Here is a 26,711-nt window from a genome sequence, read left to right as displayed (position 1 = left end):
ATTAATTATTGAAGATTTCGTTTAACAAAGTTAATTAATTTATAAAAATTCAGAGTTAACCTACGTGAACCGTGAGTTGTCCGATTTCATATAAATTCAATAAATCGTGAATTGTCCTATATATACAAACGTCAAACGTCATAAGACAACTCGCGGTTTATTGGATGGTAAGTTGCAGGGCCTATTTTACGGAAACATGTTTCTCAAGTTTTTGAAAGTTTCCAAAATGTTTCTGAAAAGTTTCTTAAAGTTTCTCAAAGTTTCTTAAAGTTTCTAGAAAAGTTTCCTTAAGGAACTTTAAGAAACTTTAAGAAACTTTAAGAAACATTTTGGAAACTTTCAAAAACTTGAGAAACATGTTTCCGTAAAATAGGCCCTGGTAAGTTGACCGATCATTTTTTCTTCATACAAATTTACACGGACAACTTAATATCACTTTTCCACTAGGTCAACTCTCCATCATTTACCTTATACATATTCAACTTTTCATGTTGAGTGCATAAATTACGAGAATAATTCTGAAATTTATGCCCAAGGCATGAAAATTGATTTCATGCTACCATTTAGGTGTACTGCTTGAATTTACTCATTTTCTTAACAGTCCCAAAATTTGTATGACAGACTTTCCAGTTTCTGTATTCTATTCAGTGGACACAGCTCATGCTTGATGTGCATTGAGACTTACAATCGTATTAACAATTAATTGTTAACGAATTGAATTTTAATATTGCTAATTAGTTGACCACTTAACTAGTGCAGCAATTAAAATGACGATTTCTGACTATTGTGGAAGGGATATCAAAAATCAAATAAGGAAAAGAAACACAATCGAAAAATCTGGCGCTCACCCATGTAATCAAGGATCTTTTTTTATTAATGAATGTTTTTATAGTTTTATCGATCTTTATTGGATACTTCAGTTTGATGTTAGGGAAATTGCAGTATTTCAGTTGAGAATTTCGAAAAAATATTCGGCAAAAATTCCGCTCAGAAATTTCCCTGATTCACGTTTGAAATATTTGTTACTAATCATTATTCAATTTAGGGCCTATTTTAAAAGAAATTAATGAAACTATTCATTTAAATTCTTAAATAACCTAAAAATTCCTTAACCTCCCGAAAATTCCTAATTTTTTTTTTTGTAAAAATTTGATACGAAGTTAGTTGGTTGGCTTGTGGACATCAAAAACAACTGAGAAAATTATTAAAGTTACATATATTTAGATAAGTGATCTTAGGAGTAAATAAAGCCACGATAAGCCACGACGCCTGTAAAATTTAAAAGTATTTTAAAAATTAATTCCCATAAAATAGGTCAAGAATTGGTGAACCGTTGTAAGCTTTGCAAAAAGATCGGCAGGACGAAAAAATTACAGAACTTAACTTTAACGTTTTTCTTTCTTTAGATTTTCATCGATTACCTTTCAAAATCTTCAAAAGTAACATATTAACAGACGACTGTCATCTGTTATCAACAACGACAACAATAATAATGGACAAGCTCTGACTAACGTCTTATGTAGCAAAAAGTATGTTCAAAACAAATGAAGTAAAAGATTTCCGAAATCAATCTTTGACGTAATACATCAGATAGTAAAACTGTCAATATGCTTGCCATATGTGACAGGATCAGTTAAAAAATAAATTTAAAAAAATTCACGACGCCTACATGCGACAATGTTGCAGTATATTCGAACATTTAACTGGCTGAAAAACAAAAAAAAATTAAATAAAAACATCCCAACGAATTACGCAATAAGCAAACACCTTTCGTATTACGTGCATTGTTCGTAATGTATAACCTTCAGGTGTAAAGAGAAGGTCGAAAAAACATAGAGTGGGGATTAGCTGCGCACAACAGTACACATTTCGAAACTAACAGACGTTTTTATCGTTTTATTATTATCTTCACTTGAAGTACGATAGCGATATTGCAACTCGGTACATTTTGCGACTAATTACAAAATGAGTAGTATGGATGTTTAATAATTTTTTTAAATTATTTTTTTTTATTATTAAACGAATATATATCCAAGAAATGGTTTCATTAATACAATACGTATGACTAATTAATGAGTTAATCTAATTTAATAATGACAAAAATAAACTTTACTCGCGTTCGGTCAATTATTCAATTAAAAAAAAAAATTCGTCCTTGAAATGTCTCTTTGACTCACAACCGGTTTGTGTATTCAATAAATAAGTTCAAACGACGAAAAAAATAATCATTTTCAATTCAAAAATCATTTTACGTATATCAGTTTTGTAGCCTTGGAATTTTTCGTTGTGCCGCATTATTTATTTATTTATGTCCCCTTCGTTGCCCTATACTAAAAATATAACAGAGAAAAAAAAACATGAACGGTCGACGCTCGGCGGCATCACACAATATATGTAACCGCATGGGTATATTATACGTATCTCTACAAAAACATTTCAACGATAAAACCGTAAAATTTTCCATTCCACAATTTCCAAATAATTCGTGCCAAGAAGAACTGAGCCAAAAAGGTTCACAAAATCCCCTCCACCACTCCGAGCCAGTGTGACGGTTTTTTTTTTTTGGTTCGTATGCCTGATGTGAACGCTTGGGATAGTTTCGTTGGCAAAATCAAGCTCAGTATTGTTTGAGTTTCTCTATTATGTACACCACGCCACGCCAGAGCATTTCATTCTACACGGTTCAGAAAATTTTATGTGATATACACACGAAGTTACGGAACATTTGAACATATACACATACACACTTGGCAACAAAATTTGAACAGTGCAGTTTTGTGTGTATACAAGGGGCTATATACCGAGTGATAAATGGAAAGTCGAAATGGTCGACGGTGGTGGGGATATTCATGTTAACTGGTTCTGTATCTGACACGCTCGTTTGGTCTAACACAGGGAATTGAGAGCGCTGCTTGAGTACGGTTTTTTTTTTCTTCTGCTTTCTAAGAACTTTGTTGAAAGCATGTACTCCGACCATGACTGAAACCATTTCTGAATTTCATTTTCCCATACATTCTTGTTACGTACAGTGTGAAACGAATTTCGTGCTCGTATATAGACAGCATCGAATGGAATGATATTCGAAAAAGACAGTTTGCAGCTGAGAAATAAGACAGTTTTTTTTCTATTCATTCGTTAGTCTGTAATTTATGAATGCGCAATTAATGATCAAGTGGAGTTTTGAAAGAGACGAACAGCAAGTAGTGGGACTATATTTGTACTTGTGCAGCAGATAATGTTTACAATAATTGTCGTGTTTGCATAATTAAACTTTATTTTGTTGATAAATAATATTGTGCCGGTATAATAATAATATTCGAATTCGAGTGCGAGGATCAAAATCGCTTTATATGCGAACGTGGTTGTTCGAGTAATATAATGAAGGTGGGTTGTTTGTTTACATATATACGCATTTTAATAACATCAAACTTGTGTGTATTTACCATACAGCTTTTGTCGGTCGGTTTATTATTTATTATCAATTATAATGCATGTTGGATAATCATATTTTTATAATTCGATAACTTGTTGATTGGATCCATACAAATATGACAATCACGTGGAATTGTTTTTGTTTACAACTTTAAATTGAAAACAAAAAAAAAGTTTTTTGTTTTGATTATTATTTTTGCTCGGTTTTACAGATTGCATAGAGACATGACAGCTACAGACGAATCAAATATAGGCTCTTTAGTGTCTACTTCTCCTTCTTCTTTTGGATTTGATGTTACACCCATTGAAGGTACGGTATCATTGTTGATTCTTAAACATAGTTTATTGCATGCAACTGGTATGACAGAAATGCCTATAGAGTCACTAAACATGAATAGTGTAACCATTTGTTACTATATATAGCAGCAAATTTAACTAAACTAAACCGAATTTCGCACCGTGCTGGAGGGAAAAACAAAAATTGATTTTATACCTGTGATAAAACCACAACAAATTGTCCCGGGGCTGAAACAGTTCTCTCTATTCGATAGTAAACACAGTTGTTATTACATTAATGTACACTCTGCAACTACCTCGAATTTTGTAGGTGTTTACAGGTGCATGCGCGTATGAGTCACGAGTCAGATTAGCTGATCTCAACAGAATTTTACATCGTTCTGAAGTGAAAACCAAAATCTGGAAACATTCATTTGCCATATTTCATTTCACTGTTTACTCATTCAGCAAAGGTACAACAACCTCTCTTGTTAATCCGTTACTTTTTCTATTGCTATATTGCAGTGAAGTCAAATACAAAATTTACTTAACCTGTTACGGACTGCAATCTGGTCATATGTATTATTATCTGGTCTATTACTTCCTTTGATGAAACTGGTTTCAAATCTTGTCCTTCAATTTTTTTAACATGAATTTTACTCATTACTTTTGTTGGCGTTATCGACAACAGATGAATAGCCGTATATGTGACAAGTTAAACATTATTAACCTGTGGCAGACGACTGTCATAATGTTATCGACAAGCTTTGACTAATGAGACGTAATATAGCAAAAACATGTTCAAAACAAGTGAAGTAAAAGATTTGTGAAATCAATTTTTGAAAATCTTCGATCAAATGAAGTAATAGATCAGATAGTAAAACTGTTAATATGCTTGCCGTCTGTGACAAGTTAAGTGACGAGTCGGGTCAAAAAACTGATCAGATAAAATTTATAATTTTATGTAGGGCTTCAGAGGAAACCAATTGCTTGAGTAAGCTACTACATACGATACTTGCATTCCAAATATTTCGACATGAGAACCGGCTACCAATGTCCCAAAATATGGGGCATGCCGTTAGTTCTATGTTGATCCATCTTCAGCTATGAAACACTAGAGAAAATACGTAGATGTTGCCACTAGAGAAAAGGGGCAAAAATAACGTCACGACTTAACCTCTTTTCAAAATTTTTGAAAATTTACCTGCGGCGGAAAATTGCTGCAAGCTCAACAGACTCCAAAATGTATGAATATTTCAGTTCACAATAGTCAGATGACATGACAGGTCATACAAATTTCCAAGTACACCTGTCATGTTTCAGGTCAGGTCTAACCTGATAACTATATTCAGGTTTCAGGTCAATTAAGTCAGTTCAAAATTTTTAGAATTAGGTTTGGGTCATAACAGGTTTCAGGTAAATCCAGGTCAGGTTCAGGCAAACTTGACTTGTTCCGAGCCGTACTTATACTTGGAGGTAATTTGTACTTTATCTACTGCTAGCAGATCACTTCTACTTCATTCTAAATGTGCCAAATCTCTGAACCATACGTCATACGCACATCATTCGATCTGTAAATAAATATAAAGGCTCAGTAGAATTACGAAATTCCACTAAATTATTACTATCAACAATGGCTCACAAACATGTTATTCAAACAAAAAATCTCGTCCTTTTTGTCATGGTTGGAAAGCTATTATTATACCGTCAATCATTTTATTGAACTCCATTCATCGCATACCACACACCACATACCATAATGGCTATGTACATGATATCCATACCGCACATACTCTTTGTGTAACTTTATTAAAGTGGATCTTTCAGCTAGCAGCTCTTTAATCCGAAAATAAGTTGAAGTTCTTCAAACAATGGCCAAGAGTTTTCTGTTCGAATCTTTATGTTAATCTTTGTTCGTATAGAAGAGAACCAAAAATTTCGTAGAAATGAAACCAGATATGAACTGGAGAAATAATATATATCAAGCACACTCATGCGCGACGAAGTTAACAGAATGTTTGACACGCAATATTACTGTGAATCTTGAAAAGTGGATTTATTTCTCGGAATTTTTTCTCGGAATTTTTACCTAAGAGCGCAGAGATTCATAGACCAGACCACTATGAACGTCTCTTTTGAATCTTTGAGACAAATGTCCGAACTGACATAATGTCAGTTCATTTCACTTAAAATATCTGCCTCTAAAGGCAGTTGCGTTCAAGGACAATTTCTTCGAGGGTCAACGAACAACTCTTTGGAGTTGGTATTTTACCTGCTCAGAAGTTTGTCTACATGCCACCTATTGCACTTGCTTAGACTTAGACATTATTCCTTCAGCTAAGAATCCCTACTTTGTCGAACTACAATGGAGAATAAAGAGTGATCAATGTTGTATACTGCTGGAAAGGTTACACAACGCTCTATTTTGTTAGATACGCGAAAACACACCACTTCTGACGACTTTTACATATAAAAAAATTCTTCGCGCCGATCAGTACGAGAAGTGAATTCTTTGTATCCGCCACATTATCTCTCGTGTGATCTCCATAGCAGTACACAGACTTGGACGTGATGCGACGAAATTTCATAAGAAGTGCCTAAATGGACCTAAGACATCTGTTTCCACTGATCACTGTAGTCACTACATCGAATTTTATTCAAGTTTCAATTAGTTAGGTATTGTATTCTATTTTCGGGAGTGTGTCACTGTTGTTTAATTTGCAACTTGCACACTTTCGTCCCTCCTGGTAACTCCTTTCACTTTGATATTCTTTATCTATTTATCTTGCTCATTCTGGACGGCATTCCTGAATTGCAACGGAACATTCCTGAATTGCAACGGAACATTCCTGAATTGCAACGGAACATTCCTGAATTGCAACGGAACATTCATTCGAAATGTAAATTCTCCACAAAGCAAATCTTTTACAGACGGCAAGCATATGACCAGGATTATTATTGGATCGATTACTTCCATCGATCAAAGTATTTTTAATCTGTTGACTTCAAATCTTGTACTTCAATTTCTTTAGCATACACTTTACTATATAAATGACCATATTACCCAGAGCTTGTCATTATTTTTGTCGTCATTGTCGATAACAGATTCATAGCAGTGATTGACTGGAATGAAAAGCCGCAACGACGCTGAACACCATATTCAAACTCGATACATCCTGATGAAAATTTTCCTCATTTTACTCAGATGAAAAATCATTTTCCCTAAATGCCATCAATTCGGTAAAATTTATTATCAAGAGATCTTTCTCTTTGATTTTACCTTCGCATAATTTTGCAACCCCCATAGACCTTATACATAATGCTGTGCACAAATCGATTTTGGCACGGTCGGTGTCCCATACACACCCTCGTCGCTTTCAGAATAATCAATATCATGCTAGGATGAAATGCCGGATGCCAGCCAAGTTGATATTTTTTTCCTTCCTTCTTTCTACATCGGTTTCGTGCTGATATGGGTGTTCTCTTTTTTCAACTTTTTTTTTTCTCTACCGTTCGCAGTACATACTCGTTTATTTTCATGACTAGCAGAGTATATCGTTGGAATGATTTTTCGTTCGTGGTGCTCCACTCACATTTATCAGTTTCGACTTTCTTTCGACCTCAATTTTGTTGAATAAAGACAACATCTTTTTTGAATTCCCCCCAGAGATGTTCGTATTGGCGCATGCTGTGCTCTGTCGCTTTTTGCATTATATTTTATCGATCTAGTATGGAATATACTTGCAGAAAGTTTCCAAAAACTTGAAAATAAAGTTTTCTCTCGAGTTCTCCATTCGAGTATTACAAACAAGATGAATTTGAGTCTGGCAGTTAATGTCGTTTCCGAATCGATTATCGAAAATTTGCGGAATGTTGATTTTTTCCATTCCGATAAATTGAACGAAGAAACGTAAAGTTAGAAACAAAAAAAAAAATCCGCTGTTTAAACTGTCACCATCTGCAGCGTTGAATAGAAATTTTACGCAAAAAGAATGTAATGTCTGTGTAAACCATTTTAGTCAAGTTTGTTTCAATTGAACACTTCACAGTTGTTCAGCGTTATGTGTTCAATCTGTTCAAACATTGAGAGCGACGCATACCAAATTCATCCAAACAGTTGCTGAGTCTGACAATTATACGCGTGAAAATTGAATAAATACGACTCACTGAGCGAACATATAAAAAATTCTGACAGACGAGGTCGTAAATGTGTAAATGTGAGCTTTCGTAAATAAAAGACAGTCGGAGGCTGTGACATTTCAGCATATATTTGCATCAGCTGTTTTTCAGCTGATCCACATATCCCATGAAAACTATTTTTACTTATCTATACGATTGAAGCTGCTACACACACGTGTGGTAGTGATAAAACCGTATAAAGACCTATGAGCAGTTTTGATTATTTGTGCGGATCAGCTGAAAAACAGCTGAGGGAAATTTATGCTGAAATTTCACTGCTTCTAACTGCCTAAATCACTAAAAAACGATTTTCCTTATCGCTCGTCGTCTTCTCCTGTTCTAAGTAATTTTTTAATCCATTTAGCACTCCGTTAGCGGTTGGTTGAATTTTTTCGATTGTTATAGTTAACCGAAATTCTCAACAGAGTGTTGAGAAAACACAAATTCTCTATGGGGTGGTAAGAGTGGGAGATACACAGCGCCTCTCAATACGAATCGCTCAGGGCGTAAAAAGTAACGGTTACATTATTTTCATGATTATGTCTGTCTGTACACATTGTCAATTTTTCTTTGTTTCGCCCTAACCAAATAGACGGTATAAGATCGCATCAACATACAAAGACATTTCTTGTGGAATCGTCCCATTCTGCCTGAGGCATTATGTAATTCACAAACACACCCTTTCTGTAAGTTTTCCGAACAGAACCGTTCACAGAATCAGTTATGTAACTTTACTATCTCTATTTCTCCATTCACCATTTATGTCTCGCATGTCTATTTTACATTCGACAATCTACATTACGACATTGCGGTGTCATCAATCTACCGTTTTCTGTATTCTCTCGTTGGATGCATTTTTGAGGCAATCGACCAAAGCTTTTTAATTTCAAACGAAAAAAGCACAACTCTCTCGAAATCAGAAATATTTCCAGCAATTGTCTACGGATGATTAAATGTTTTCAAGCGAAGCGGTACAGTCATGCAATATTTACGTGACGAGTCATCTTCGACTTTTAAATCAGAATAATGTTATACGTGCTCAGAAAATGGAATGTAATGGCTGAACCTATTAACAAATTTGATTGATGACTAAGTCTGTCACCCACATCCGTTTACTTCACAGGGCCCATACTCGTGTGATACGTGTGTTTATGGTGCACAGAATTCACATATTATAAGTCTGTAAAACGAAACTACTAATTTACTTAGCTGAAAACATTAAATCAAACTGTCTGCAAATCAGAAACCTACTAATTTATTCAACAATGTATGTGATCGTCTGGATATTACAATACTTTGCTGAATAAAACGTCGCGACAACCCTTCACTCTGGTCTAGTGCATTAAGTATTTATACCAATCATTAACAACTACTGCGACATGAATTTAAAATCAAAGAACAAACGAAAGAATTTTTTTTAAGCTTTAAGTATTAGTTTGAGGCGTGTTTGAATACAAATCACAGGCAGAGAAACTAGAACGAAGCTTTCGGTATTGGTACCAAGTTTGATTCAGTTATATTATTAAACATCGATTGATTGATGATATGGTAATGTAGTCCTGCGGTCCATAAATTTATTTTCGACAAAAATTTCATCTAACTCGTTCTTGTATCCGTATATGAAGCCAAACATTTTTCGTTGCACTTCAAATTTTGTATTCGTTTTGTGAAAGGATTTTATGTCGTCAACGTTCGACACTGACTTAATAAAATAACAGTTGTGTTATTTACTTACACTAAAGGTTAAATGGAACTAAAAACTCACGTGGGGAGATCAACAAATATTTATTTCGAAAATAATGGTGTTGGGCGTGTAATGAACGAAAATATTTTTGTATTGTAGACACCTACGACCATGAACAATTGATTAGTTGGATTGGTGTGTATGTTAGGATCAATTAGAAAAGTCTTTGTTGTAAGAACCTGTTAACCTTTCACAGACAGCGAGCATATTACCAGTATTGTTATCGAATCTTTTACTTCTTTTGATTGAATCATTTAAAATAGATTGATGGAAAATCTTTTACTTCATTTCTTTTAACATTTTCCTATTTGAGGTGTTCTTATTCACATTTTATCGCTTATCAGTGTCATGATTGTCGATAACAGATGGAATGACCGTCTGCAGAATAATAAGTCCCTTTTCCTAAACTTTATATCGATTTGTCAGTGTTAAACCACAAGAAGATTTAGTGTTGGTTAAAGTTGACATTATGTTCCCTGTTGCTTTCCTTAATCCTCTTAGTATTTCTTTCTTACGAATTATATATTTAAATTAGATGAAAAGCCAAAACAAAACAGGTACCGCAATGAGTTGGTATGTTTACAAATATCTCTGCATTTTGCATATTTTTCCATTTTAATTCAAAAAAAAAAGTATTGGCAAAATCCTACAACGAAGTTTCACAAAACGTTTCGGGTCACAAAAAACCATGCTCTCAATAAATAAACATTCAAAAATTGTGTGACCTCCAATCGTTTTTTCTTCAAATTGTTTCGAAATTTTCGTACTATTGTGTAATCTCAGTTCTAAATCTACTAGCTCTGTTGCTGCAAAATTCAATTACAATATACTCAGGAGTCAATATCGATAAAAATTAATTATTTTTATCGCTTTTCCAGTCACCATAAATTATCGGTTGATAATTCTCTGTTATCTTGATTGCACGTTATCTGATAACAGAGTTCGAAAAAAACATGAAAGTTGCTTTTGAAAAGGACCATATTAGATTAACGGTGGCGTCGAAGTGCTAAGGCTAGATTATATAACAATTTGACCGAATATATATAGTGTTTGCATTCGGTGATGTGCACGGAATCGTTCATATCGACGACGGTTTTGGTTGTTTGTTATCGTCTTTCTTATCAGTTGAACATTCACTCACATTAAATTTGAAGTCAACTTAATGAAGCATTTCGACAGAAATTCGAAGATAAAAAATGTTTTTCGTAAAATGGTTGTTAAGGAGTGATATGGATGGAGTCGACGGCGAGGTCAATTATCTCATCATATAATCAATAAATCATTTGTTACATAAAAATTCAGGGGAATTTCACTCAAAGCTGAGTAAATGTTTTTCAACCGAGAAAAAAATTAATCTTTACACCGAGTTCTGAGTAAACAATGGTTCGCTCCTATTTAAGATATTTAAGATAAGATACTCAGGTAGCAAATTTAACGAATGACCAGAGTTACCAATACTACCAAACGATTCGGCAGGTGCATTTTTCAACTGATTTATTTCCACATTCGGATGAGGGGGTCCTGAACATTTTTTTTTTAATTTTCAAAGCAGAGTCAACCATCTATCACTAATGGTTTATTGAAAAGTTACAGTAAATGAACACTGAGTGCATCTGTTATTCAGGTCGCTTTTCACTTATAAGATACGATACATAGACGTAAGGGGAATTAACATTGAAAACATCGAGAAAAAAAAATGTTGTCTCTACTGTGGAACGACCCTGTTTGACCGCGCCATAGACAGAACACGTTTGCATTTACTGAAATCAATGTTTCAAGGCAATTTCTCGATTTCAATTGACCGCTTACCGTACGTCCTTCTAACGAATTATTTATTGAAGACATGATTATAGGCATTAGACATTTATTCGACTTGACGACAAGTGTGTATGTTATCGTTGAAAAATAATAGAACCTTGACCTACGTTTATACGTTAAATCATTATCTGACTCAACAGTTTACTCAAAGTCGAACTTCTCCAGTAACACCAGATTTTTCGTGGTAATTAGATTGTGAAATTGAAAAGTAAATAGTTTGCTGCAGAATGTAATCTGAGGGACAAACATTGCCTGTGATGTAACGAAAATAAATTACTCAATTGTGGGTGAGTGACAGTTTAATTTATCGAAGTGACTATTCGCCCGCGCGGGCGAATAGCATATTATAGACTATTCGCCCGCGCGTGCGAATAGCATCTTATAGACTATTCGCCCGCGCGGGCGAATAGCATCTTATAGACTATTCGCCCGCAAATCTTTTTTTTCATTTTTGAATAGTTATTTTCCTAACGCATGTTTAACGGCTTTTTTAACGAATGAGACGTAGAATCAAATTCGCTAAAAAATAGCCTTAAGAAAATTATCGGTGATGATTGTTTTCGTAATAAAAAAAAAACAATTTGATTGTCTTTGTCTTACAAAATATGATACAAGTGCTTACGATCTCTTTTACAAAAAGTGGACGTGGAGCTTATACTTCTTTTACGCATGCCCCCTTCTAAAGAAAGTGATACAATTAGCTTTTAAACAGTGTGATGCTTCCTTTAACAAAATGCTACATATGAAGCGTATGCTACTTTCTAAAGAATGTGATGCAAGTAGCTTTTAAATAGTGTGATGCAAGGATGCTTCCTTTTACAAAATGTAATATAAGGAGCTAATGCTTCCTTTTACAAAATGTTACACATGAAGCTTATGCTGCCTTCTAAAGAAAGGGATGCAAGTAGCTTTTGAATAGTGTGATACACGGATGCTTTCTTTTACAAAATGTTACATATGGAGCTTATGCTCCCTTCTAAAGAATATGATGCAAGTAGCTTTTAAATAGTGTGATGCAAGGATGCTTCCTTTTACAAAATGTGAAATAAGGAGGCTCCTTAAAGGAGCTAATGCTTCCTTTTACAAAATGTTATGCATGGAGCTTATGCTGCCTTCTAATAAATATGATGCAAGTAGCTTTTAAATAGTGTAATGCAAGGAAGCATCCCTTTACAAAATGTGATACAAGGAGCAAATGCTTCCTTTTACCAAATGTTACACATGTAGGTTATGGTCCCGATTGCATAATGTGACACATGGAGCTTATGCCGTCTTTTATAAAATTGGACGAAGAAACTCGTACTCCTTTTTGTACTATATAACTTACGAAGAAAAGGATGTCTTTTAGAAATTGTAATGCAATAAACTGAAAGTGTGAGGTAATTCACTTTACAAAATGTAACAGGAGGAACAATTGGCCCAAAAAAAACACTATTTTCGCACCTGCTTAGCATTTTCACTAACAGTATATAAATGTTAATCGCGTAAAAATAATCATTTGCGGGCGAATAGTCTATAAAATACTAGTCTATAAGATGCTATTCGCCCGCGCGGGCGATTAGTCTATAAGATGCTATTCGCCCGCGCGGGCAATTAGCAACGGCCTTAATTTATATAGAAAATGAATAGCCGTAAATCGTTGTTTAAATCGAAAAACGACTTTCTTTCGACACTTTTAATCTGTACATTATAGCACTAGGCTAGGCAGAAAAGCAAAGATTTTTGACCCTGAGTTTGTCTCGGGTAACAAGATTTCACATGAAATCTTTAACTTTTTCACTTTTTCTGTAATTTCGGCATCATCACCTTGTAAAAACCTCTCAAGAAATGTAAATAAAACTTTGAATAGTCATATATGTATGTGTTTTTTCACCTCGGGCTTCGCCTCGGTACAACAAAATTCACAGTAAAACTAGAGGTGAGTGGGCATACCTAATTTTTATGCCCGCCCTGCCCAAAGCCCAATAATTTAAAAAAAGCATGCCCACGGCGCAGCCCATGCCCAAGAATCTTTAAAAGCATGCCCAGCCCATGCCCAAGGCCCACATAGGAAATTTTCGCTAAAAATGTTTTAAGATTCCTTGAATGAATATTACATCGTACGGAAAGTCTAGACTGCACTTGAGACTTAAATTTGTGGGATCACACATTTTTGAAAAGTGCCCATGCTGCGCCCTATGCCCACGAAATTGTAAAGTGCCAATGCCCATGTCCCGTGGGCATGCCCATGGGCGTGGGCAGCCCACTTTTATGGGCAGCCCACTCACCTCTAAGTAAAACCTGACTTTTCAACGATTTTTCTATATCTGTTAGCAGTGACATTTGATTTGAAAGCAAACTCCCAAGTGTATTTTTGAGCAACAAGCTTCGATAACTGCATTTTCGACAAGTGTAGAGTTTCACTGCTATTGTCGGAAAACACTTACCGAAGCAAGTTGCTTAATTATAATCGAGTGAGTTTACGAGTATCACAAAACTGTTTCCGAATTAATGAATCATGCCAGCAGCATCCAATGTATTCTGGTTTATTGCCTGCTTCATGGTAAAGTGGATTAATACTTACAAATCCACGGAAAATTAACCACAAGTGAAGAGTGTTTTATCAAAAACGGTTTGGTTTTACCATCGAGAGAAAAAATAGCGTTGGTGAATTATAAGAAAAATGAAATTGGACTCAACCGGTTTTGTAATCAAGTAATCGATCATTTTCGCAGCGGCATATTGCCGTGTAATGTTTAACTTTTGCATGGGACAGGCAGTAAATGGGTATCGGTGAATCTAGCACACGGTGCCAAAAGAACCCACTTTTAAACTACGTAAAAGGTGAACTCACACACGCAAGTTGATTGCTTTTTAGTATTGTCATCGACTTAATGACTTATTTTACAAAATTTCGGTATCGAAAAATCGTGTGCGAGTTCACCTTTTACGTAGTTGAAAAATGCGTTGTTTTAGCACCGTGTGCCAAATTACCCCACGCCGACAAAATGTTTGTGTTGTCCCGGCTGAACCAATTCGAATTCTTTTGCAATTTTAGATAGTGTAATGTTTACGGTTCATCCTATTTTATGTTGCGAGGACACTTCAATAAATACTTTGTTGCATCGTGTACAGACAGGGAGAACACATAATTGACAGGAACATGTACAGAGATGTCTATATCTCTACACATAAAATATTTTCATTAAAAAAGGGATGTTGTGCGATGAGCGATGCTTTTTACTTACTTTGATGCATCAAACATGTAAACGTTTGATTTTTCTCTGGACTGATTTAGTGTTCACTCAATCCTGCTACACAAACTATTCAAAGGGATTTCGCTTTCGAATTTCTTTTTTTTTAATCAAAGAAAATTGAGGTTTTTATGGGCAGGATGTTTAGATATTTAGCAACACATCCTGTGTAAAAGAAGCGTCACATATCGTTCATGTAATTTCCTTTCAAAACTTATACCGTGTCTATCCCGGACTTTCTATTAAACGACTAGCATTTCATTAAATCTCATTACAGCATCTGTTTTCTTCAATTTTCGATTCCGTTCACTAAATCGAAATTTTTTATTTTCAGATATCAACGAGTTAACAGGCGATCTGTTCCCCAATTCACCGAAACAGTTCTACGAAGACGACGTTACCGATTCATCGAAAGTGGACGAAATACGATATGATACGCATGCAACGGATACAGAAACAACAACCGACAATCACATAACGCCAGACATCGAACCATTTGATGATCGAACTGTTGAGAAGCTGAGAATTTCGTTGCCATCAACATCACCGATTTGGAGCAGCTGCTATTCGTCGTCATCGGAAAGCAGTTCGTCGAGCAGAGCCAACAAAATTCGAAAACGATTTTGTGTTGCATGCAATCAACGTTTCCGCAAAACATCGGAATTGCACAGACATTTGTTGACACATGTTACCCAGCCGAGTGTACAGTTGGAACGACTCAGTCCAAGCAATAGATATTATCAAGACTTTCTGAAGCGACAATCGTCGGAAGCCGGTGAGGAGAATACCGGTTTGAAAATCAAATTGAAAGTATTGTCGGGCGCTCAAAACTTTGAAGTTATACCGAATGCACTGGACGAAGCGAATCGCGGCAAAGGAATTCGAATACTCACAGCAAAAGAAATCAAACTCAGTCCGAATCGATCGCCGTCGACGAACACATCGCCATTAGACGCTATGGTTGCGCTATCTGAAATGACCTTTAGTGATAATTCCAGTTCAAATACGAGCTATATGACTGATCAAGATAAAGTACACTTTGAGTGTCCCACATTGGACGGCTTAGACCAATTCAACGAAGAAGTGAATAAAGAAGCAGCGGCTCAGCTACTGAAACAACTTTTGGAGACTCCACAGATGCCACAAGAAAATGAATGGACACCAACAAACGAATACATATCGATTGACCGTTTAGCACACATGTGCCCGGTTTGCCATTCAAACTTTCCCGATGCTGTCATGCTGTACGAGCACAAAAGAATCACTGGCCATGATTTTCAAAATCTGTTCCAGCAACAGCAGCAGCAGCAGCAGCAATCATCCATGCCTAATAACGGTATACAACGACCGTTCCTACGCCCGAGAGCCCAAACACAACTCGCTGTTTATGGACAACCGCAATTACATCAACCAAATCAAAATCAATTTTCTCATCATCAACAACCACAACAAGGAGGTCACATGCAGCAACAAGATCAGGTTGCAAGGTATGGAGTTCGATTTCCCATGCGGCCAATGGCTCCACAACGTCGAACGCCTCCTCCATTGTACAGACCTAACGGCCAAGCAATGCCACAAGGACAACCATTGAACATGGCACCATTTATGGGCATGAGTCCTGACATGTATAATCCGATGCCTGGTGCCAATGGAATGAATAACAACACCATCATGAATTCGAATGCGTTTCCGCCGAATTCAAGAATTTCACCATTGCAAAGGAGTTCGCCACAGCAAAGAGTGTCACCACTTCAACGAGTGTCACCGCATTTAATGCCACAACAGCAACAGCAAATGGGTGGCCATCCTCAGCAACAATTCAATACACAAGGCATGATGCGGCCACCAATTAATATGAACATGAATATGATGCGACAAATGCGACCGGGACCGCCACAACCACCGAATCAATTGGCAGCTCGACAACCATTGTACACGATGAGACGAGCTCCGAATGGAATGATGATTAGAACGCCAATAACCCAATCACAACTTGCATCACATTTAAGGCCAAGACTGATGGGTCCACCAGCAAAGAAAGTAAAAGTTGAAGACGGTGATGATTGTGAAGTGATTTCCATGCAACCACGGTCAGATGGTCTACCGGTTATTCATAGCGTACAGGGAGGGGCGAATGCATCAGAAGGCACAAACTCCAATGCAACTAATTCAACAGAAAAACCAAACGAACCGTTCCAATTGTCCGAGATCACACTCAGTGTTAAAGGCAAGGAACAGCCAAACAAAAATCCCAAAGAGGTGGCAAACATTTTAGCTCACAGAGGAATCACTGTAACTTCGTCCAAACCTGCCGATCAGAGAGAGAAATCACCGTCTGACGTTGGTGCCAGTACTGCACCAAATGTAACAGCAGAGGAAGCAGTGCAAAAAATCCAACTAAATAGTAGCGTCAGCATAATTCAGAAAAAGAAGCCGACTACGACAATCGATCTCTCAAATGACGACGATGTGGAACCTTCGACTACCGCAGCAAAAACCATGACATGTCAGATTAAAGACTGCAATGAAGTGTTTGCCAGCCAGGACAGTCTCAATCGTCACATGCAACGTGGACACAAAACACCACAGTTACGCATCAATCGCTGTCGGCTATGTCCGGCTAAATTTTCGTCAGCCGAAGGCCTGATCATGCATCAGAAGAAGGTGCACCGGGTGTTTAAGACCACGGCGAGTGAATTAGGATTGCCGGTTGTTGACTTACGAAATGAACAGACCAGAACGAAGCTCGCTTCACTGGGCATCTACAATTACATTCCGCTGAGCCATTTGAATCGATCGGTTGACGGTGTTTTTGGTTTACCTATCGTTTCGGTACAGGGTGCAGCCAATCAGGCTGTGTGTAATTTAGCCGCTCTGGGCGCTGACAGTCTTTTATCGATTGGACCAGTGAAAGCAATTCCTAAAAATCCCAACTTACCTACTAAGCCGACTGAATCGTGAATTTTGATAGTTTCTGTTAAAAGTTTCCTTGTCGTTTAGGTTGAGAACTTTTAATTTAATTTATTTTGTTAAAATGTAAATAAATTTAAGAAAATCCTAAAAATTAATAAGTCGAAAATAAAAATGAAAAACAATTTCTTTAAAATATTTTTAGATTCGTCGTTTTATTTGTAGCTGGCTTGGCCTGGCTCCTCACATTCGACCGACTTTACAGTTTCCCTAAAATTATAAAAAAAATAGGAAAAGTCATCGCATCTCTTTAGAACTCTATTTGACATAATTCTTGTGTTGTGTCGGTGTTAGAGAGTTATGGAAAAATTGAAAATCTTTGTGAAAATTAGGAACATCTAAAAAAGAGCGAAAATGGTTTACGATCACATTAACCACTGTCGTCAGTGAAAACAATTTAGTATTTGGCAGAGCCGGATTAAACGCTGGAAATTTAAGCGATTAAGCGTAGCGTTGGAAACGAAATAACCCAGTGGCGCTCTAGGTCTTAATTCGGCCCTGGTATTTGGCTTTTAAAAGCTTCCGTTCACAATCCGAATCGCGTTTTAAAGTTTATCGCTGAGGCCGCGAAAACACACGAAAGAGCAATTTTGCTTTGATGAGAACGACACGGCTTCCCACTATTTAATGTATGCTACAAATCGGATTGGAGCATCTTTATTGGTTGCTTTATTGCTCTATCTTCAAGTGCTAAAAAAAACAAAAGAATTCTTCGAGTTTGTGATTATCTAATATACGCGACAACCGCATACAATGTCAGATTAGAATTATGCAGATTCTTCTATCCGTTTTTGCAAAGATGCGCAGATTTGGAAAAAGGATAAAGCAAAATAGAAAAATGAGAAATTCTATGAGTGTGTCGCTTCATATCTGGCGTGCAAAATTACATTTATGACTCATCGATGATTTGCTGAAAAGCATACATTAGGGCGATTTTTAAACATTGGATTTTAGTTTACTATTGATGATGTCTTTCCACCAGAATCCTTTTTCAAAAATTTAGGACCACAATAACAACCACGAATGTGTTAACCACCGATGCCTCTCAAACAACTGGAATTTATTTTGTTATTTTCAGCGTTAGAAGATAGAGAAACAAAGCAATAAAGATGCTCTTACAATGGAAAGCACAGCATCATTGTCGATCTCACCTCAGCAACGCAAAATTGCTCTTTCTGTGCTTAGGCATAAAGCTTTGCAAAGTTGACCATGACCAAGTATAGTATTTTTATAACAGTCTATCAAATGAGTGTGAAGCTTCTTGAAATGCTTTTGGACTAAGTGCTTTTCTCAAAAAGGCTTTAAGTTTATCTTGTAATCAACCTGCTCTCTAGGGTTTCTGAATTTTTCAATTTTTCCTTCTACCATTTCTTCCATTGCATCAGTTTTAGTTCATATTGGAATCACTTTCTCTAGTTTTTAACACGATCTTTCGAAAACTTGAAAAGTAAGCATCTATTTCGTATTTTTCTAGAAAGAATACTCATTTGTCCAGAACATTTCCAAAATTACGAAAATTTCAAAAAAACGTATGGGCACGAAATTCTAACCCTCCCTACCTTTTTGAAAGAAAATGACGCAAAAAAGCGTATTTTATCGTTAAGTTAAGGTAACAAAAACTACTTGTCTCAAAAAAACCAAGAGTTGAAACAGATATTTCATATGCATTTACGTAACAAGGACAAAGACCGAAAGTACTTTTACTTGTTGCGTAATGAGTTTTTCATGCTATGGGGCCTTTTGCATAAAGAATTACGTAGCCAAGCCAGATCCAGGTCTATTCAAATTTTAAAAATGAACCAATTTCTTAATAAATATCCATTCATTCATTCATTCATGTGAATTCTGATCACACGAATTTTCAAAAATATGCCGGTCAATGTAAACCGCAATTCAGTTCATAGAATTGGTCGATTGATGGCGCTGTAGTCGCATGAAAATTAAAACGTCATTCATAAAGTCGATCTGGAGTGAGGCCTGTCAAATTATAAAAATTGATTTCGGAAGAAGGATTTTTTTGTGAAAATGGCATCGATAATGAATTTCTGTGCTCGTAGATATTTGAGCCTATCTGCTGCGGCTAGAAATGCCGTTAAGGGACCTTCAGCTGTATCCGGTTCCCACGAAGGTAAGACAATTTTGCGATAATTCAGTGTCGAAAAATGTCAAACCCAAGTTATGTAATGTACGCAATGGGTCAGCACAAGGATGTCTAGGATTTCGAATCCCATCCAAAGTACACTGTCAGAGCTTACTGCTTCGACATTTTCATTTTTATCTGACAAATCAATCAAAAAGATTTTTCGATTGTTTCAGCTGGTGGCTATAAATTGTGGAAACGTCTGACATTCTTCGTTGCTTTCCCAGCCTGTGGCTTGTGCATGTTGAACGCATATTTGGGTCATCAGGAAGATCACCATAAGCCACGTCAGGAATTCGTTAAGTACGATTACTTGCGAGTTCGCACAAAGCGTTTCCCATGGGGCGATGGCAACAAATCGTTATTCCATAACCCACACGTTAATGCTTTGCCAGACGGTTATGAAACCGATGCTCATCATTAGATGATAAAATTGGTTCGATCAGAAAAACAATTATTGAGTTCGCAATTAACGTCTGCGGACGTGAGTTCGTTGTAGAAAGAAAATAACTAAATTTGAAGAAGAAATAAATGGTGTAAGTTCAACACAAACATTTTTCTTAGTTTTACATGGAAGTTGGTTATGGCTTGATTTGCCGCTTAAGCGTAGTTCTTGATTAGTTTACCGAGTAGTAATTTCCAGTGGTAGCAGTTTACTGTCCTTTTAACACTTAAAGCAGATAAAGACCTCGTTGGACTGGAATTCGCGATGAGTACAAGTGGCGAGAATTTAAGATTCTCGAGGGCTCATCAATCTTGGGTACTGAAAAAATCCTGTCCTCACTTTTTCTACATTTCTAGACACTCTTCTCTCACATACGGTTGCCCTATTTTCATCGTACTCTCCCTGAACTCTTCAAAGATGACGGGCTTTATGGATGGTCCCTTATAAGAAATGTTTCATTGTGTAGCCCATAGATTTTAAGCTACCCATCTTATGGGAAAATAGTGTAAGGAAAGTAAGGTATTACCAACAGCAACAGCAAAAAATTGTACCTCACTATCTGCCCTGATTACTGCCTCCCCAGCGAAAGTTGGTTAACCTGTCACACGGCTATTCATCTGTTATCGATAACGACGACAAGGATAATGACAAGCTCTCGGTAATAAGTTGCCTTATATAGTAAAATAAATGTTAAAAAATTGAAGTACAAGATTTGAAGTCAACAGATTAAAAATTCTTTGATCGATGGAAGTAATAGACCCGATAATAACACGGGTCATACGCTCCCCAGTGAAAAATTTTTTGAAGTGATATATCTCAAAGTCTAAATCTGTCGAAATCAGATATCTCAAGTCTCAAAATCTATTGACTTTCAAAACTCAATGAGATTTTAGATATCTGATTTCGACAGATTTAGACATTTGTGGGAACTTTTTTTTTACTCGGGCTTGCTGTCTGTAATAGCTTAAATACGCCAAACAAAACTAATGCGTGAAATATAAAATCATTTTTTGGCTTCAGTTGAAACTAAGTAGGGTAAGTAAGTAATGGTCACAACTTCACTGCCGCTTACAAATTAAATTTTAATCCATCTCTCCATGGCTGAGAAAAAAATACCTCGAATAGTACGTTGAATAGGTCATGGCGCCCTGAGTACGAAACACGCATACGTTACACATGAAGTCTGTAATTCTCGCTACAGCCACTTCACAAAAAATAAAATAAAAGGAGAACGAGACAGTTTTGTGCGTACATTTATTATTGGTGCAGCTGGTATCTAGGGTGCCGTGAGTTAAAATAACCACTCCAAAGATTTACACTACACAACGATAGGTATAGTATACAATAGCGAAAGTAGACATGAATAAATAATTAGTACAAACGAAAGGTATTGAAGACCGTTGGAGCGCCGCACAAAACCCGTGTTACATAGCGAAATCAACTTCGGACAAATGACATATGATTTAAATGAAGATTCACAGCTTCCGAATTACAACTGATTCTTAACTTACCATTTCTAACATTAAATAAAATGAAGAAAAATTGTGAATCAAGAAAATTCAACCATCACCGCAGCCAACGCACTTCAAGCAAAAGTGCTTCGAGTGACAGCTGCCAAATGTAGTACTATTTTTTATGGAAATTTCTTATAATTTTTTTTACACCGCTAACATTTGTTTGATACACTATCCCGTTCCAGTACTTTATTTAGAGTATGTACCACTCATCCTTGAAGTGCGTTGCCGTAGCGCATGCATCTAACCTGATCTGCAAGTAGTTTCTTAATTTTTGTCTAATTAAGATTCTTTCAAAACGCATTTCGATCATCGTCATGCTCAAGATCCTTTCTACCAAACACTGAAATTTGTATTTCATTTTTCAGCTTTTGTTTTCCTAAATTTGAGACACTTATTCATCCGGTAATTTGCCAATGTTTCCCATTATTTTTACTATTCCAGTTCTGTCCTGAAAACAAAAATTCGATTTATGGTCGAACCTCCCAATACAAAATTGACAAAATAATACAACCAACAATTCGTTTTACTTCCGGATGAAATGTGAGAAGATCCCTGGGACCCAGATCAAACCGAATAAAACTTCTAACAATACTGTTATGAATTCAAGGAAGAAAAACGCCTAAAATCGAAAACACTCAAAATAAACGTTAAAAATGTACGACCCATTTCTCTGAAGGGAATATACGATACGATACCCCTTTATGAAGAGCCTGTGTTATAGAGAAGTTCCACTGCAGACACAAAATGACAGTTCCAACGAACTTACAACCAAATAGACGATATTTTTCAGGTAAAAAAGTGCTTCAGACTCATCTTCAAATCAAGTCGGACTTTGTTGCTAGTAATTCTTCTGGCTGTGAGAACAAAAACATGAAAAGTATTGCTCGTACTACACACCTCATAGAATAACATAGAATCATAGAATATTTCATTTTTCACTCTTCAAGTAACAATTCCACTACGCCTCTAATTTTTGGAATTCAATTCTTACTGTGAGCTCTTCTGCCCGTTATTAAAGTAACTTTCTTATACTTTTCGTCATTTGCACACATCTCCTGCTCTTTACAAAAAACTTTATTCAAAAATTGATCAACGCATGTAATAGCATCGGGCACTGTACATCATGCATGTAGGCCGATAGTGTCCAGTTGGTATTGAATGCTACAATTTTTGTTACATTTTATAATTTATTGATGTTATATATATCATGCACCTCTGTAGAGGAATATGGTTTCCATTTTAACGTAGCGTATTCCTAGTAACAAAACAGCAATCGACAATCAAGTGTCTTCATGTCAGCGTTGTATACTTCATACCTTGTAAACCGAATATTAAACAGACACAAAAATAAACTGTCATGTTCCCATTTTACCAAGACATTGGGTTGTCACATTTCTCAAAATTGGTAACAGGAGATCAGAATGTGAAGGCAGCGGCAATTTCTTTTTATTCGGCATCTCCACATAAATGGTCGGTGGATTAGCAAAGAAAGTTGTGTGTAGAAGGCATCTCCATGTCGGGTAGAGGCGCCACCTCACATTTTTCGTGAGTACTATCTTTAATATTAGAGCAACCAAGAGAACTTTAAGTAAGCTCTCTAATATTCTTTAACTTTTGCATTCATTTCACAAATTGTTGCGATACGGTTTCAGAGTGTTATCGAATTGAAAAGTACCCTTTTAACGTTGAATATAAAAAATGCCATTGTTTCGTCTCACATTTGAATTACAACGAAACTCTCCGCAAAATTGATTATCCAACCAAACAATTTAAGTCAAATTTAACAGATTGTATTCATACCGTGTACACATTTAGATTCGAGCATCGACTACATTATTCATATAAAAAAATTCACACAAAACAGTCAATTAATTTCATAAAATATAAGTGCGGGAAACGAGAGAAAATCTCATTATGGGAACGTAAAAGTTTGAAGAAAATGAAATTATGAATTTTTTTTCCCCATTCTTTTTTATCGCTTCATATTAAAGTGTACTTCTAGGGGCAATACATTTTGAGAATGACGAAAAAAGAAACATTTTTCTTTGCACTAATTATTTCTTTAAGTGTGTTTTAGTGTGTTGATGTTGGTGCGTCGCTTCTATTTAGGAAAAAAACGGAAAGTTTTTTTTATGGCGAAAAGGTTAATTCTGGAATGTTAATAATTAGGGTTACTTCATACCCTTTTGATTGGCAACGTGATTTTTTGTTTTAAAATTAAAAAAATTATGAAAAACTTTTCTAATTGAGTTATAAACAGAAGCGTTGTATACTCATCCAAATTCATGAAGATGATTCGTATATCGTCCCGGAATCTTATATCACAATAATTATGAAAAGAAATAATTTGTCACTTCAATCCTTTCTTAAAAGTCAGAGTCTTAAAACATTCACTGGCCTGAAAGTTCTCATAAACAAAACTTACCCGAGAGAAAAAAACGCACAATAAATATACGTGCCCTTCCTCCATAAGAAATATGTTGTATATTGTCATATACGTATTTGGTATGGGCTTAAGTCGGAAAAAAGTATAGCCCTAACACTTTTATCTACTGTAATGTCATAATATTTCACAATTTGGTGACACTTTTAGAATCAAAATGAGCTAGATTTAAACACGTCATTCACAGAACGTCAATTTACGAACTGAAAATTTCGATAACGTTTCATTTGCGCACGGCTAACTTCGATTCACGGCGAACTTCCATAATTTTACATTTATGCTTGATTTCCTCTTACGCCGTTTACGCTCCGTTTAGCTAAGCCACGCCTCTTTTTTTATTGTTTAAAGAGTAAACGGAGTGCAAACGGAGCGTAAACGGCCTAAGAGGAAATCAAGCATTATTCACTGAAAATTGGCAGATTCTTGACAGTGTACTAGATATGAGATTTGTTTGTGGGGAATATGAATAGTTGACGGTGTCATAGAAGAATGACAGAGAGATGCTAAGATAACGGCTGGGACGCCGTTTCGACGGATAGAGGGAATTTGTCAGTCTTTTTCATATAACGAATGAAATGTCAAAAATGGCTGACTTTTTCCAAAATTGGTCGGTTGTTTACAAAATAATTAATTTTTAACTACAATGATTCGAGAAGCAGAATATGGAAATACGTTTGCATCGGTGTCAAAATTAACGTAAAGGGTTTTATTTGCAAGGTACTTTCGTATTATCTGAGATATACTCGTTCAAAAATTGGTCTCCAAAATTGCTTTTTTCAATTCGGAAATAGTGTACGAATACTGAATCTGATTTATAAATAAATGGACTTACGTTCATTCTGATCCCACAAGGATCATGTTAGCAATTTATTTCATTAAAATTGGTGATGGTGGAAGTATTAAAAAAAATCTGTGGTTATGTCTTTTTCAATTTGACAGCTGGTCGCATACGGTTCAATTTTTTTCTGAAGTAATGGACAAATTCCCTCTATCCGTCGAAACGGCGTCCCAGCCGTCATATTAGCATCTCTCTGGAGAATGATGTTTAGAAACTAAGAAGGAATGTAATAGAGTTTTACCATATTTTAGTACATTCAGTCATAAAATTACTGCTGTCACTGCTCTTATTTTCATGTGAATCAACTTCGTATGGTGACATATGTTCTGTGACGACAAATGTGAAGTTGGTTCACATGAAATTGAGCCGCAGAGAATGAAGTACTATGAAAAAAATGTGGCGTCTCTACAGGCCAACCCACTTGTCCCATGGCGTGTTGATGTGTCAGTTCGATTTTTTAAATTAGTTTTTAATTGTGATTATGACATTACAGTAGATAAAACCTTGTTCCTAACACGGTTGTAAATGGGGGTTTTGCGCACACGATGTGTTGCCGAACTCGCTTCGCTCTTATCGGCAATATCACATCTAGTGCGCAGAAATTCAGGTTCAAATTTCTATACATTTACGAAATGATATTTTCATCAATGAATGTACAAACCAGGTATGGTCTGTTCATACAAACCGGAGGACATAGCGATTCCATTCTCACCATTCACCATTCATGAGGTACAAAGTTTGACATTCAACCATACCTTGTGTTGACATTCATTGATTTTCATCAGCAAAACTGTTTTTCAAACAATGAAAGAAAACTATCTTAAGGAAGCTTAAGAATGTACAACAGGCCCATTAGCGATTAAGCTGCCAAGGAAATATTGCTTTCCTAATCCATCCTACGTATCCAAATAGTCTAAGTCAAAAATTCCTTGAGAAAATTTGACATAAAATCTTATACAAAATAGAACAGATTTTACATGGAATAGAAGTCTGGTCACTAGGAGCTTGGGGAATGGATCAAGAAAACCACCTTTTCGACCATTACATTAACATTTTCGTAATTTATTATAATATTCCAAATAATTAGAAGTGTTCTGGTGAAGCTCCAGTGGAACTGAGACTGAAAGGCATTTTCTTTGTTTGTAGAAGTAGAAAACAGTATGTCCAAATAAGATGTATTTTTAAAATTAGAAGTCCTCAGTTAGAAGTTTATTTTAGACCAATTGTATCTGACCAAAAAAGAGGCAAACAGTTCAAGAAAGACTTTGTAAAATTTTGATCGAAAAGCATATTTATTCCTCGAATTCAAGATTATCGCGAATATTTATTTGGAAGTTACTCCCTTCAAAATATTGGTTTGTCGTTTACAAGCACATATCTCAACTTTGTCACAGTTCTTTAAATTTTTGGCTATTTCTTCAACAGTTTCATCTGTACCGTCAAACAGACCTAGAGTATCTTTTAGCGTCGTATTTAAGGTCATGGTTATGTTGACGAAAAGTGTCAAGAAATCTTTAATGGATTTGTCAAATGGAAGTATGACTGCTGAAACACCTTGTGTTACTTGTACTAGGGCGTATTCAAACGCTAGCATGCTGGCCTCAACGCATTTTGATACCGAAATGTTTCGCTCGTGGGTCAAATCCACAACACAACTATGTACTCCTGTGATCGAA

General features: G+C 36.0%; 2 protein-coding genes across 2 annotated transcripts; both read left to right on the top strand.

Moving 5' to 3' along the window:
• Window positions 1-2,623: 2,623 nt before the first annotated feature.
• On the top strand, window positions 2,624-17,794 carry LOC119079367 (putative mediator of RNA polymerase II transcription subunit 12). Its single transcript, XM_037187236.1, has 3 exons — window positions 2,624-3,384; window positions 3,645-3,742; window positions 15,017-17,794. Exons 2-3 carry the CDS (start codon window positions 3,658-3,660, stop codon window positions 17,641-17,643), a joined length of 2,712 nt encoding a protein of 903 aa, XP_037043131.1. The 5' UTR covers window positions 2,624-3,384; window positions 3,645-3,657; the 3' UTR covers window positions 17,644-17,794.
• Window positions 17,795-19,617: 1,823 nt separating this feature from the next.
• On the top strand, window positions 19,618-20,346 carry LOC119079394 (cytochrome c oxidase subunit 6A, mitochondrial). Its single transcript, XM_037187282.1, has 2 exons — window positions 19,618-19,780; window positions 19,969-20,346. The coding sequence occupies exons 1-2, from the start codon at window positions 19,678-19,680 to the stop codon at window positions 20,214-20,216; spliced, it is 351 nt and encodes a 116-aa protein (XP_037043177.1). The 5' UTR covers window positions 19,618-19,677; the 3' UTR covers window positions 20,217-20,346.
• The last annotated feature ends 6,365 nt before the right edge of the window (window positions 20,347-26,711 follow it).

The sequence above is a fragment of the Bradysia coprophila genome, unplaced genomic scaffold, assembly GCF_014529535.1.
Source record: "Bradysia coprophila strain Holo2 unplaced genomic scaffold, BU_Bcop_v1 contig_324, whole genome shotgun sequence".
Classification (NCBI taxonomy): domain Eukaryota; kingdom Metazoa; phylum Arthropoda; class Insecta; order Diptera; family Sciaridae; genus Bradysia; species Bradysia coprophila.
Note: the sequence above shows the minus strand (reverse complement) of the source record. Positions and strands in the feature narration are given on the sequence as shown.

Coding starts and splice junctions, on each gene's coding strand:
- LOC119079367 (XM_037187236.1), top strand. CDS start 3,658: ATGACAGCTACAGACGAATCAAATATAGGCTCTTTAGTGTCTACTTCT. Junction 3,743..15,016: donor TGATGTTACACCCATTGAAG/GTACGGTATCAT, acceptor TTTTATTTTCAG/ATATCAACGAGTTAACAGGC.
- LOC119079394 (XM_037187282.1), top strand. CDS start 19,678: ATGGCATCGATAATGAATTTCTGTGCTCGTAGATATTTGAGCCTATCT. Junction 19,781..19,968: donor TGTATCCGGTTCCCACGAAG/GTAAGACAATTT, acceptor CGATTGTTTCAG/CTGGTGGCTATAAATTGTGG.